The sequence below is a fragment of the Camelus bactrianus genome, chromosome 5 (assembly GCF_048773025.1).
Source record: "Camelus bactrianus isolate YW-2024 breed Bactrian camel chromosome 5, ASM4877302v1, whole genome shotgun sequence".
Taxonomy (NCBI): Eukaryota; Metazoa; Chordata; class Mammalia; order Artiodactyla; family Camelidae; genus Camelus; species Camelus bactrianus.
This window is the reverse complement of record NC_133543.1, coordinates 61,423,962-61,439,035: the sequence shown is the minus strand read 5'-3', so window position 1 is coordinate 61,439,035 and position 15,074 is coordinate 61,423,962. Positions and strand designations below refer to the sequence as shown.

The following is a 15,074-nucleotide window of genomic DNA, read 5'->3' as shown; positions in this document are numbered from 1 at the left end:
TCCTGGGTTTGCCCCTACTAATGATAATCCTGTGGGCAAGAGATTTTTTTTACTCTAGTTACTGGTTTTCTTACGTGGAGATGAAGTTACTAGTCCCTTCCTGTTCTGGAATTCCATGGTTTTATCCATGGCCCCAAAGTCCCACGTAAAGATCTGTGTATGCCTAAACTACTCTGGCCCCTAGCAGGGTGACCAAGGCTGCTGCTTATATGCTTAGTTGGGAAGCATTTATAAATATGGGCTCTTGTATTTTTTTAGAGTTGTTTCCATTTGGAGGTGTCCCTGAGGAAAACAGTTTGAAGGGTATGTGCTAAGACATTGCTGGAGCTCAGTGAATCATTAAAAAGCAAATTATGATTTTTATGAATTCCATTTTTATGGTGTGAGTTGTAGGGAGGGGTGGCTGTTTGGAGTGCTGTGTTTGTAGGCTGTTCTCACCCTGTAGATGGAGTGTGAAAACCAGGCTTAGAAAAAATTGCAATATATTTTGGTTGATTTTCATATTTTCTGCCATCTGTGGTGTGTTACTTTCTGCAAACTTTCAAATACAGCCTTACTAGTGATAAGGGAAAAGAAGAAATCTGACCAGATCTTTTGAGAAATGACTGACATAAAAAGTGCCACATATTATGCAAAACCTCACTATTGTGCTATTTTGGGTCAATAAAATATAAATGAATATTTCCTGGATTTGAAAAAGATATAATTTTTAATATTATTTCTTTCTAATGATGATATGAATAACAATTAAGGTTATTTGACAGTTAATTATATACAAGGTAATAGTTTATGCAATTTGCGTATATGATTATATATAATTCTCAAAAATTCTATGAATTAGATAAATATATTATTCCACTATAAAGTTAAAAAAATTGAGACATAAAGTAATTTACTTGCTTAGAATCATATAATTATTGAGTATCAGAGACAAGTTCAAACTGAAATGGAGTATACCCAATGACAATTCTCTTTTTCCTTGCCAATAGAACCCTTTTTTCCCCTCAGCTATTCACTCTCCTCTGCAAAGTCAAGGGATTCAGGGGAGACCAATCCTAGCCCCAGGCTCGGGATGAGTGTATCAAACCAGTAATTAGTCCCAAATTCCCTAACCAGTGAATCTCGACATGGACATGTGTTATAATTCCAGCCAGTGAGACTAATGCGGGTTTGGCAAAAGACTTCCTCTCCATAGAAAAGGAGTTCTGTGCATTTGGCCATTGTATCTGGGTATGATGCTTGAAAATGATACAACGATCTTGCTACAAGGTTAGAGCTAAACCTAACACTAAAGTTGGCAGCATAGAAAGATGGAGGAAACCTGAGTCCTTAATGATATTGCTGACCTGCTGATTTAAAAACAAAATCCCTACTGGAGTGTACCTACCTTTAGCTTTCTTGTTAAGAAAAATAATAAATTCCCCTGCTATTTAAACTACTTTGGGTTAGGTTTGATGTCACTTGCTATTGGGAACATCCTTACAGCCACATCGGTCTGCCTTGCTCCAAAGCCCATGTTCTTAATATCTAATCCTTCTAGGTAGTCACCTTGTTCTAATAATAAGTCCTAACACAAATACTTATTACCTAAGATAGCTACTTAGAATTTACAGTCTATTTTCCTATAAAAAGATAAGAGGCTGGTTCAGTTTCCAAGGTAACTCATAAAACATATTGATTCCATGATACAGTTAAACAGCATAAGTTTTCTTGGGCAAGAATCAGGTACTGAATGTTAGAGATTTAAGTTTTTTTCTTATTAAATAAAAGGGTATTTCCTTACTCTTTACTATATTCCATCAGCAAGCCTACCTCCAAAGTATATTTTGCTCAGTCTACTCTCCATCTCTTTTCCCTCATCACCACCTACATTAGCCTAGTCTGAGTCACCATTATCTTTGAGGCTATGTCTCGACATACATCAACCAATTCTGCCCTGGGATCTTGCTGTCCTCCAGGTTTCACCCAGGAGTGGGGCTGGGGGTGGAGCGGGGCATCCAGCATTCTTCAGCTCCAGGATCCTAGAAATGTATTGGGGTGCTGTTTCTCCCCTCAGTGTTTGTCTCGGTTTGGAGAATATCAGATTGGACTGTATTCCTCTTCAAGATCTCTTCTGTCTTTCTTTCTGACTCCTCTTGATAAACCTAGAGCATCTTTGGACAATAATAGGAATGGAAACTCTGCTCTGATTCATCAGATATTTTTCCATTATCTTTGGGCCTTTCCTCCCTCACTAGAACTTAGATTTTGAAACAGTAGTTTTCCCCTCCCCAAGTTATTGTGTGCTATACATGACTTGACTCAATGAGTGAAATCATGGCTGACTACATGGACAAAGGGCCAAGTAACAGGAAATTTTTTTTTAATTGTGATACCATCTTTGTACACATGAAGCAGGACCTGACTAAAAATGCTAATATATATAACATATACATCAAAAAAACCCAAAAATGACTTTATTCCTCACCTATCCATTGTAAATATTTGAATATTTTATAACCTCTGAGACCAGAGACTATCTGCCTATATTTTTATACAGTTATTCCTTTATTCAGCAAATATTTATGAAGGACATTATATACATTGATAATTATTTTGCTATTCTGTTTGGCTACTGCTAACTTCCTCTTGTCATTGTCCCTACTATTTTGGCTTCATAGGTTTAGAAAGAGATATATTCCTTGTCTTCCCTCACATTCCTATCCTCCAAATATGCCCCAGCTCTTCTTAGTATCCATTCTCCACCCCTGAGAATTTGACTCTTCTGTATAGCACAGTGACTATAGTTAATAATACTGCATTGCATTTTTGAGAGTTGCTTAGAGGATAGATCTTCAAAGTTGAGAAGCTGACTCTTTTATTTTCAATTAAGTAACATACAGATAATTCTTACTTGTAAAATCAATATAAAAGGTTCATTAATTAAGATACCTTTACAGAGATTCTTCTGCCAGTCCCTCCTGTGTTGTTCACCAACACTCTCCATCTCTGACAGTGAAATAAGGGGCATATGGATATCAGCAGTACTGCTAAATCCATATTATAAAAGAGGATTGAATCTTACATTCCTGGAAGAGATTTTCCATTAATTGGCAAGCTATGAATGGATGAGAGTTGTTCTCCAGCTTGAATGTTTATCAGCATCACCTGAAAGCCTTGTTAATTCAACAGATCTTGAGTAGAGCTCTTGAAGTTCCAGTTCTAACTAGTTCCCATGTACTGCTGATTCTGCTAGTCCAGGGACCACACTTTGAGAACTACTGTACTGGAGGATGTCAAAATGAGAGTACAAAAAGAGAGATGTGGAGAAAAGTGTTAGAAATTTAATGATTAGAATTTCAAGGTCTTATCAAAAGAATATGGTCCAAATATTGCCCCCAGTTGCATATGAGATGACCTCTTGCTGAAATGCCTCCCCCACACAGAATATTTCATCATGTAATAGGAGCAATAAGCCAGGGGTGCTGAATTGGAGATTAGAGTGCCTCAAGTAACAAGTCTTGGGCACAGAAGAGGCAGGCCTGGCCTTTGGTCTGTGGTGTGGTCACCTCTCCCAGATCTGGGAAAACAGAGCCTTTAGGCTTCATCTCTGGGTTGCAGCCCCACCCTTTTTTCTCTAACCTACCACTCAGTGATCCTTGGAAGGATACTTAGATGGATCTTGTAATGCCCTCCTCCATGTCTCATTCTCCTGATTAAAAGAGGAACTTCCTGCCCTGGAAAAGTGGCACAGGATGAAGATCAATACTAGATGTGTAAGTGGCTGGGAGTGTGCTGAAGGCTTTCTTGGTGTCAGACACTAAGTACTTTCTGTGTATTTACCCATTTTCTCCTCCAAAACCACCACTAGGGATACTATTATCATCTCTACTTTATTATTATTGTTTTGTTATTTATTATTCTCTATTTTATTGACAGAGAAACTTGAGATTCAGACAGAGGAAGTATTTTTTCCAGGACCACAGAGCTATTAGGTGATGAAGCCAGGATTCCAACTCCTGGGGCAGTTCTAAACACAGAGGTTGCTTATTAATCAAAAAAATTGGTAATTAGTGGAAGGTCAGGCTTTGAGCCTAAAGGAATGTTTTCAAAGATATTTTTGAGCTAAAAGGACTTCCTGGTGGGAAGCCAGGAGTCATCAAGAGAGGCCTGTGGCATTTTTCTGCTTCACCCGTTCCCTCATTTCCATCTCCCAAATGACTCTCAAAATATAATCTTGATCTTAATTCTCTGAGCAACTTAACTCCTTCTCAGACCCTCCCCCAATATTTCCTGGCCCTTTCTGCCTGTCCTGGGGGACGGCCCTCCTCTGACTGGACCTTTGCTTACTTAGGTGAGTACAGAGGAGGTGCTGAGCCCTCAATAGGCCTTAGCTTGGGGGAAAGCCACCTCTAACTTTAACACTCTTCTTTGTGGACCTCATTTTAGCCAAATTTGCCTCTTGGGAATAGAGCTAAGGTCAGCATAACTGACATCCACCCAAATGTTCAGTCTTCATAGTTACTCTGATATGATAGTCATCATCTCATAGTTTAAAAAGAAAAAAAAAAAAAAAAGATTAACAAAGCCAAAGGAAACATTGAACAAAACCTATCAAGTAGACAGAAAAAGAAAACTGCCAAAACTGAAACCAAATCAAAACAAAAACAAACAAAAAAGACTGTTGACATTAATTTGTGCGCCTGCCATTTTAGGTCTCTTTTGAAACAAAGCAAGGAATAAATAATAAATAAATAAATGTGCTTGGGTGGTGGCCTGGAAAAATTAATCCAAATGTATTTAGCACTCAGGAAGCAGGTTATTGACAAGTTGGAAAGACATTTCAAATATATTACCTCTTTCCATCCTGACATTTAATATATTGTACTTCAAAGTACCCTGAAATTCTACCATCCAGATACATTTCTCTCTGAGAAAAATGATTCAACATACCAGTCATGGAAAATAAATTAAAGCTGCTTCCAACCAAAAATTATCTGGTGGACCAAACTCCTTTAAAATTGCTTTGAGATCAGTTTTTAACCCTGAATTCCAGGATAGAGGTGGAATCGGGAATAATGATTACTGATATGTTTATTGTCTGAGTGTGAAGGTAGCCTGGGCACTTAGTAAGAAAAAACATACATTGAGGTGAAGGATAAGTTCAGCAGTTTAAAAGTCAGACTCTAAAATCAGATAGATTTGAGTTCAAAAATGACATGGCCATTTCTGGTTGTATGATTTAAGTAAATCACTTAAGGCATCTGTGTCTCAATTTATTCATCAGTAAAATAGGGGTACTGATAATAATTTGTATCTTCCTCCTGGTGGTATTGTGAGGATTAAATGAAGTAAAGTTTGCCTTCTTGCCTGGTTCATAGTAAGTAAGCAATAAAGTTAGCTGGCATTATCATCTGTTCTGAAGTCTAGGTGAAGCTTTGGTATTACCCTTAGGGGTTTTCTCGGTGGGGGAGAGTGCTGGCAGCTCAGAGTACAGGTATGTGTTAATCAAAGAAATAATACTAATGGACTTACCTATGAGGTAGCCACTTAACTTCCAAAGAATATCCATCCTGAAGAAAGATTGCCCTCTCTTAATTTCCACAGTCATCCCAGAAGGGCTCACTTGGAAGGTGATTACCAAGTATGAGTCTTCCACCTTTAGCCCAGAGCCAGTGGAACTGCTTCCCTGGCACAGTTCTCCACTTTAGGGTGCTCAACCATGGCCCTCTTTTGGTGTGCCCCTTCCTAGGGATGATAGGTCTTCAAGCCCAGGGAGAACTTGGAGCCCCTGCCTTTTTCCTCCTTCTGGGTACATGGACCCTGAAATTCTCTGCCCTGTCCAGTGTGCCCTTCTACCATATTCTGAGCACAGAGACCTCAGAGTTCTCTACCCAAAAGTCTCCTAGACTATCTTTGTAGTCTTAATGGGGCTCTCCTTAGCTCTTTCCTCCTAAGGTAACCCAAGACACTGTTGGGTTGTGTACCTCTCCATAAATGCAAAGAGTGGCCAAGAAGCAGCTGCTTTCAAAGCTGGATGGATTGATGGAGATTGTACTAGGAGGCAGTAGTGTCTACCTGCTCAGACAGTGAGCCTAAGCAGGAAGTTGGCAGGGGCAGAGGACCAGACACAGCCCACCAGCCCAGCCTTATCACACAAGGAGATGAGAATTCTCAATTTCAACCCAACTTGTGAGGCTTTTATGAAACTTATTAAAAGGTAGGAGGAGAGAACAAATATAAAAGTTCGTTCACCTGATATATAACTTTTAAATATTTAATTATGTGGTATTTGGGAGAAATGTGCTCCTACCCTGGGCCCAGCAGATATTAGAGCAGAATTGAATGGGTTAGTTGCTTGCTGAAGTATGTCCTTTATAAGAATAGTAAAGCAGGAAAAGAGAATTTCAAATTTGAGAAGCCAGTTTCCCCTAACTGCATCCAGCACTTGAATGTTAATACTTAACAGGTGTAAACGTGGGCACTGATTGCTGGAAATAACCACATGGGTACACGAGTGCAACCATTTTCCAAGAGTCCACTGTGGACAGAAATATTCTCACTGATATAATTGTAAGAGTCAGAATCCCATGACCTCTGCTTCCGTGGCCACCTCCTTCTTTATTCACTTTTCCTACAAACTTTCTAGTTCAAAATATAAGCCCTTTGGGAGTTGTGTCATCTGATTTCAAGAGAAAATTTGGAGTATAAATAGCTCCCGAGGATCAGTAGAGCACTGATTGGATGCAGGGTCGGTTTTCACAGCTTGCTGGCCCCTCATTGGCATGCAGCTCATGTTTGAGGAACCCTCACTTTCTGCTTTATTGTCACCATTGGGACTAAAAGAGAAAGTTGCATCAAACACCAGTTGAAGCATGTTTCAGAAGTCAACAGTGATAACATTTTACACATATACTGCTAATCGTTCTTTCTTGTGTAGTACCTTTTAAGAATTCCCAAGGGAAACACACCAGTAGTTCTTTTGTTTTGTTTTTTCATGTTGTAAGTTTCTGAAACACAAAGTCCATTTTTTAAGAGCACTCATGGAGCAAACAATTATGCTCACCCCACCATCTAAGCCTAGGATGAAGAGCAACTGATCTATTCGAAGCAAGATTCATTATAGTATTTGAGAAATTTATGTCAAAAATGAAATGAGGACAGACAGTAGTCCTATATGTTTTACATGTGACAATCTTATCTAAGTATTTAGATATCTTTGCATCTTAGATAAATGTGTAGAAAAATTGTTTCTGATAATTCTCTAACAAAAGCCCAGGATTGCTATTTTGTATTATACTGTCATTTTCATTCCTGTCCTATCTAGCTTGGTCAAATGAAATCCAAAGAGCTCCTTGTGGTGCTCAGAAGTATGGGGCAGGTGTCAGGGAAAGGGAAAATGAAAAAGGAAGAAAAGAGGAGAAACATGTGCCGTTAAGTGTGTTGGCTTATTTTTAAAAATTTGTTTAAATATGTTTTATCCACTTGTCTTTTAACTTTCTTCTACCCAAACTGAAATAATTATCTTGAAGAGTCCACTATAATTTATTTATGTCTTCACTAGAAATTTCTTACCATATTCTATTTGATATATGATATGAGCATAAAAAAGTGAGTCCTTAATAGCAATACTGAGGTCCTTGGCTAAAGGCATGTAAACAATGCATACAATTTTTTAAAAAATGTTTCTTTCTTATGCAATTAATTCAAAATGCTATTTAAAATGTTTAATATCTTTTCCATGTCAAATATACATTTCCCCATAATTTGCTTCAAAAATTTTCAATAGATTGTTTAAGGGCAAATTAACATAAAGGCAGTGAAGAGATGATTGGCAATAGAGAATTACTGCCAGGATGCTGCTGCTCTTATCAATTAAATAATACGAGATTCTAAAAGACTAAAACTTCTTTTACCATCTCCATCCTCACTCCACTCTTCAAAGATAATCACTTGTAATAGTTTAGTGTAAGTCTTTCTAGATGTTGATCCTCCAGTCTGTGCCATGTACAGTTATAGATGCTGGTGCTACAACAGTGCATAAGAACAGACCAACTCTCTTGTCTCTTTATAGTCTTCATAGGTCTTTATAGTCTAGTGGATAAAACATAAAATGAATAAACAATCCAATAAGCATATCAAGTAGTGGTAAGTGCCAAGATGCAGGATAAAGCAGGATAAAGAGATAGAATAAAGGTGTTCACTATTTGAGTAGAAGGGTCAGGGAAGCCCTGTCTGCCTGAAAACAGTGAGAAAATGATCCAAACAAGTAGCTTGAGTAAGAGATTCTAAGCAGAGAGAACAGCAAGTGCAAAGGTCCTGAAGCAGAAGCAAGCTTGGAAGATTTGAGTATAGCAATCAGACCAGTGTTGCTGGAGCAAAATGAGTAAGATGGAAATTGTTAAGAGATGAAGGTGGAGACACAACTTGTGATGAGCTACATAGGGTTGTAGGAAGTAGGCATTGATATGGTCTGACTTATACTTTTTTGTTGTTGTTTTTGTTGAAGGGAGGAGGTAATCAGGATTTTTAAAAAAAAATTTAACTTTAATGGAGGTATTGGAGATTGAACACAGGACCTCGTGCATGTTAAGCTCTGCACTTTACCACTGAGCTATACCCTCCCCCCAACCTATATTTTAAAAGAGGCTGACACTGGCTGGAAATTCTGGCAGGAGTAAATGTTGCAATCTTGAGTCTGAAGGTAGTCTGGAGGCAGAAATCCTTTTGTGTGGGACCTCTGTCTTCGCTTAAGGCCTTCAATTGTTTGGATCAGGCCCACTCACACTGTGGAGAGTAGTCTGCTTTACTCCAAGTCTACTGATTTAAATGTTAATCACATCTAAAATATACCTTCACAGCAACATCTAGACTGGTATTTGACCTAACAACTGCGCATCATAACCCAGCCATATTAACATATAAAATTAACCATCACAGAGGTATTTGTTGCTTTCTAAAGATTTGCTTTTTTAGGTATACAATAGAATATTCCATGCTTTTCTCTTTACACACTCTCTTCCTTTATTTCTGTATCCACTAATTAACCTACATCACTTTTTTCCCCCTAAGATTATATGCTCTTTCCTTCTCAATAAATGATATTGTGCATCATGACTAAGGATTGCCAGACTCCTGGGTACCACCTCCTATATGAACTTTCATTATCATATGCTAATTTTGTCATGTTTGATGATCTGTCTTGGATAACTTACGATTTTAGGACATACAGGCTTAAGGTCATCTACATCAAATTTGCAAAGGAGAAATCAGTAACCGTTAGTATGTGTCTGTCACTCTACTTAAAGCAGATAATAAAACAAGGCAGCGGTAGAATTCTTGGAGCACAGTGACATCACAAGATTACAACACAATGATTCCCATTCCACCTGTCCTGCTCTGTGGTTTTATTTGATCACTGTATAAGGAATAATAGAAATGGCATAGTCAGTAATAGAAATGGCATAAGCCCTGAAATTTTCCACCATGTAGAGTACTGTCTTGCTGCAGTTGACTAAGGAATCTAATTTTAAATGGGCAAAAAAAGAAAAAGTATATTTTGCTGTGAATTACGATGTCAATTTGTTAAGTGTAGATCAAAATCACCCAAAAGTAAGAGCCGAAAAACAATTAAATATGATTTAGGGTAAGTATTAATCAATGTTAACTTCCAGCTATGTCTTTTTGTCTTCATACGTATGCATTTAGTTTCATAGCTCCAGCACTTAAGTTGTATATATATATATTATAAGGTTTTTCACAAATGCATTCATGCTTATTTGATACTGTGAAAAATAAATATTGGCAAATGACTGTCCTCTGAATGTTCATAGAAAACAGTAGCACATAGAGGAAATCATATTATCTTGTGAGTCTCTTTTCGGTAGTTTTTTGTTGTTTGGATGAGCTTCCTGGTTTTTGCCCTTTCCTTCATCCCTGATGGTGTATGACTTGTTCTGGTGCCTTTAGGACACGCTGCCGTCTCTGGCTACCTTCTTCCCATCGGCTCATAATCCTTAGGCCTCACTGTGTGTGAAGAAATTTACCAAAGTGAATGGAACCCAAAGGTCAAAGCTAAAGTGTGCCCAAAATAGCTCTGAGTTATTAAACTGTTGCACTGACAAGGAAATAACCTAGTCAAGCGACAGGCAGAACTGGTCTGTGTTCTTGCTGGAGGCAAAGCTCGATTGTTCTGTAAACAGTCATTTTTGCATTTTGTAGAGAACCTCTCACACTCACTTGCCAGTTCAGGCCTTTGGGAAGTCCTGGATCACTGGAGCTGCCCGGCCTCAATGCAGCTATTTTTACTTGTCAGCCCCTTCAATGTTATCCATCTCGGGAGTGGCAGTGACAGCTTTCAGTTCCTGTTCATTTTCTCCTCACACAGTTGATTTCTTCACCTAGCAGTTCTAAACCCAGTAGACCCCCACCCTCAGGACAGCATTTGCTCTTAGCCAGAGGTGTTTCTTTTCCACTTGACATGAACTGGATCACCTAGCTTTCAAAATAATCCATTGTTTTCATTTTTCTTTTTTTTCACTTTTTAAAAAATCTGTGATGCTGATATCAAAATGAATATCTTTTAGAGTAAGTTATTATTTTCCTAAAATTTAGAGGTACTCATCAAATAAAATAACACATGTGAATGACTTTTGTAAACTCCAAACCCTTACTCATAGCATGTACTTTCTGTACTCAGTATACACAAGCTTGTTAGACACACCTTTTATAGCTTCAACCCCCTCTTTTTTCTTTCTGCTGCACTTGCTTCCTTTAATAGACATCTGTTTATGAACTCTCTTCCCTGTATTATCTTAGTTGTATTCATTATTGGAATATATATTAATGATATTAATAGTCATATCTCCAGACTAGTATCATTGTACTTAAATGTTTGGAAAGCTTCAAATGTCCACTAGTCAGTGCCTTCAGAAGATGACCAGTTTGAGAAATTCAGAGCTTTCCAAATGTTAACCCAAATATTTTTTCAAGATAGTTCTTATTAAAATATGATCAGAGAGTGACATGCTGTACTTTAAATCCTATTGCAATGCTTGTTTTGTTGTTACTAGTTTTTCTTCACTTTTCCTAAAGTTTAACCACTATCAATTTTTTGTAGAAGATTGCTGGATACTGATGATGAACTCAGTGACATTCAGTCAGATTCAGTCCCATCGGAAGTCCGGGACTGGTTGGCTTCTACCTTTACACGGAAAATGGGGATGATGAAAAAGAAATCTGAGGAAAAACCAAGATTTCGAAGCATTGTGCATGCTGTTCAAGCTGGAATTTTTGTGGAAAGGTAAGTAAACTGTTGGTATCTCAAGACAAAATTTGAAAGGCAGCAAATATACTTACTATATCAAAGTTATGAGAGTCATATTTTCCTTATTGAGGAAAACTGCAATTATAAGTATACCTAGAATGAACAGATTTAGGACTTTATGATGAATTTACCTACAGCAAAAATGTCTTGTCCTGGATTTATTATTTTTGTTTATTTTAAATTGATGTAAAAACTAAGATTAAAGACTTTCAAATGACCATTCACCTCATATGAACCTTTGTAAATAACTGTTTAAAAATGATTATGATACATTCATATGCTACAAAGCTAATTTTACCTGAATAAATGTAACATCTGATAAAATAGGTTCTATACTATATACCAAAATCAAGGGCCTCTTCTCTGCACTAAAGAGAAAAGACCATCCTCTTACCATCGTGGAGGAAAGCTCTCTCATGTCTAATTTTCTTGAAGAGCTTTTTAACATGTCTGTCTCTTGACGGCGCCTAGAAGCACTGAGTCAAATCACCAGAGTTTCTAATGTGAAACACATGTTAATATGACTCAATTTTATGTTCTATTTTTTTAATTGAAGTATAGTTGATTTACAATGTTGTGTTTGTTTCACAGCATAGTGATTTAGTTATACGTTATATATATATATATATATATATCTTTTTCATATTCTTTTCCATTATAGGTTATTACAAGCTATTGAATATAGTGCCCTATGCTATACAGGAGGACTTTGTTGTTTATCTATTTTATGTACAGTGGTTTGTATCTGCTAATTCCAAATTCCTAATTTATGCCTCCTCCACCCCTTTCCCCTTTGCTAACCATAATTTTGTTTCCTATGTCTAAGTCTGTTTCTGTTTTATAAATAAGTTCGTTTGTCTTTTTTTTTTTAAGATTCCATGTATAAGTGATATCATATGATATTTGTCTTTCTCTGACTGAGAAAGTTTGATAATCTCTAGGTCCATCAGTTGCTGAAAATGGCATTATTTCATTCTTTTATGGCTGAGTAATATTTCATTTTATATATATATACATACATATACACACACATACATACACATATGCACCACATCTTCTTTATCCAGTTATCTGTCGATGGACATTTATGTTGCTACCATGTCTTGGCTATTGTAAATAGTGCTGCTATGAACATTGGGGTACATTTATCTTTTCAAATTAGAGTTTCCTCCAGATATACGCCCAGGTGTGGGATTGCTGGATCATGTGGTAACTCTATTTTTAGTTTTTTAAGGAATCTCCATACTGTTTTACCTAATGGCTGCACCAAATTACATTCCTACCAACAGTGTAGGAGACTTTCTTTTTCTCCACATCCTCTCCAGCCCAATTTTACATTCTTTAGCCCTTAAGACCAGTTTATTTTTCTGTCTGGAAACAAGATGTTTTAGAACTAAAACTACAAGAAGACTTGAAATAAACATCTTATATCTGACAAAGTTGAAAACTAGTTATTAGAAATCCCTTATATTAAAAAACAATTACATTATATTATTATGAAAAGTGTAACACTTTTAAACCTAATAAAATTGAGGAACAGAGAAATTCTCTTTTGTCAGTGTACTTAAAATTAAATTTAAAGGAGACCACATCTTTTTTATCTTCTGACATCTCTAGTTATTACTGCTAATGAACTTTATAAACTTTAATTTTCCTCTGCTAAAGGAACAACGAGAAGCACTCTTGGGTTTCTAAAAATTTAAATGACAATGCATTGTAAGAAGTATTCATTGTGATTTAAAGATGCCTTATAACCATAAGACGTAACGTTTCTAGGATCTTGGTTTATGTCTATGTTACCCAAAATAACAAGTACTCAGTGATCATTCAAATTATTTTTTTCTATTTCTTAACCATATCTAATAGGTTTTGATGAAAGTATCCTCATAATAAGTATTATGAACATAATAAGCATGATTAGTTAGATGAGGTGACACTCCTCCCACCCCTAATGCATAAATTGTTCCTAACTCTGCCAGGTGGGACCAGAAATCTGAAACAGAGAGATAGGGGTGGAGAGAAGGAATTTTAATAATCATATTCCTATTTTTAAAACAACTTAGGCAAATTTATGACAGCTATCAATATTCCATAGTATCAATTTGGAAACATCTAAATAGTAGTTCAGAAAGTCAGTGAGAGAATCAGAAATAAAAGAGAGTATGTTTGCTTTACTGAAGGAATGTATATTTTCTTTTCTTTTGAAGAAAATGTTGCAGAACTTGGCAAACTGAAAAGAAATGCAAATTATAGAAGTAAACCAACTAAATTTCCATTCCTGTTAAATAGAAAAATTAAGAAGAATTCTGTGAAATATATTGACATGTTAAACTTTCATTTTTTCATATGTACATAAAATATTTTATTTAATAGCCTATATAAATATCAAGATATTTCATGTTAAGATATTTTTTCATATGTACATAAAACATTTTATTTAATAGCCTGTATAAATATCAAGATATTATAAAAGTTAACCAAATTAGTAAACAGTCTTGAAAAAATCAATGAGCTAAAAACATATTGAAACGAAATTTTTTTTTTACTTGTGAATCCCCATTAGTAAATGCATAAACAGAGTGGGATATGTTTATCCTGAGCTTTCAAAAATAATCATCTTCAGTCTTGAAAGTCAGAAAGCCTTCTTGAGTCTTCTCTCAAGTATCTCCTCCCAAGAATCATTACCTCAGTACATCCAGGGAATTTGCTTACCCCAGTGTATCCTGAACCTACTCACTTTCTCATCCTCACTCCTACAACCCCAATCTAAGCCATGTCACCTGCCATCAGAAATACGATTACAGCTTTCAACTGGGCTGCCCTCTTCCTCACTTGCCTTCTGTAAACAAGTCACTCTAGAGTGATTTTTAAAGAATAAAGTAGTTCCTGTCATTCTTTAGCTTAAAACCATCTGATAGTTTTTACCACTTCAACTGGCATTAAAGGCAACTTCTGAATCATGGCTTTGCATGATTAGGCCCCCTTTACCTTCCAGATTCATCTAATGTTACTTATCCTTAACTGAATATCTACACTAGTGTGATTTCAACTCCTTGAATATTCCTAAACTCTCTTCCCCTGGGGCCAACAATCCTGCTATTCCCTTCCTTCCCCGGCGGCCCTTTCTGTCTTTCCACAGGCCTTTCCTGATCACTCTGTATTTCTTCATCACTTTCTCTACCGCAACCAGTGGTTTACCACGTAACACTTAGTGCTGTTTGTAATCATATGTAATTTCCTATTTATTGTCCGTCTTCACCTGAATAAGCCCCATGGAAGCAGCACTTATATTTCCCTTGTTCTCCACTAAATAGCCTCTTGCCTAGCACAGTGTCTAACATAAGATAATTTTTAAGTTATTGTTTTTCCATTTCTTAAAAATTTTCTTTGGATTAATTTTTTAGAAATATATCATTACAAATATGGTAAATGCGTATGGCCAAACCTCCTCAATCCTATTCCCCCACCTCCGTCCCCTTGGTTAGAGATAACTAATTAATGGTATCATAGTTTGCAAAACCTTCCAGAGCTTAATTTTTTTTTTGTCTCAACACTATGTTTTTGAGAATATCCATGTTGCTAGATGCAACTATTTAATTCATTCATTTTTAAGGCTCTAGACTAATGCAATACATAAATATACCTCAATTTATTTATCAATTCTCTTTATTTTTTATTGATCAATTTTCCTAAAAGTCTATAAAGATTTAGGTTGTTTATGCAATGAGTGATCTTATACTATCACCTAAGGCACATTTGCACACGTTTC

General features: G+C 36.5%; 1 protein-coding gene across 5 annotated transcripts in view; it reads left to right on the top strand.

Annotated features, from left to right (window-relative positions):
* The window catches only part of PDE1A (phosphodiesterase 1A), a 301,036-nt gene that overhangs the window by 214,629 nt on the left and 71,333 nt on the right, over positions 1-15,074 (top strand). For all 5 annotated transcript variants that reach the window (XM_010959995.3, XM_045520418.2, XM_010959994.3 and 2 more), the window contains one exon: positions 11,099-11,281. In XM_010959995.3, coding sequence (XP_010958297.1) covers positions 11,099-11,281 — 183 coding nt within the window. The remainder of the gene's footprint in view (positions 1-11,098; positions 11,282-15,074) is intronic.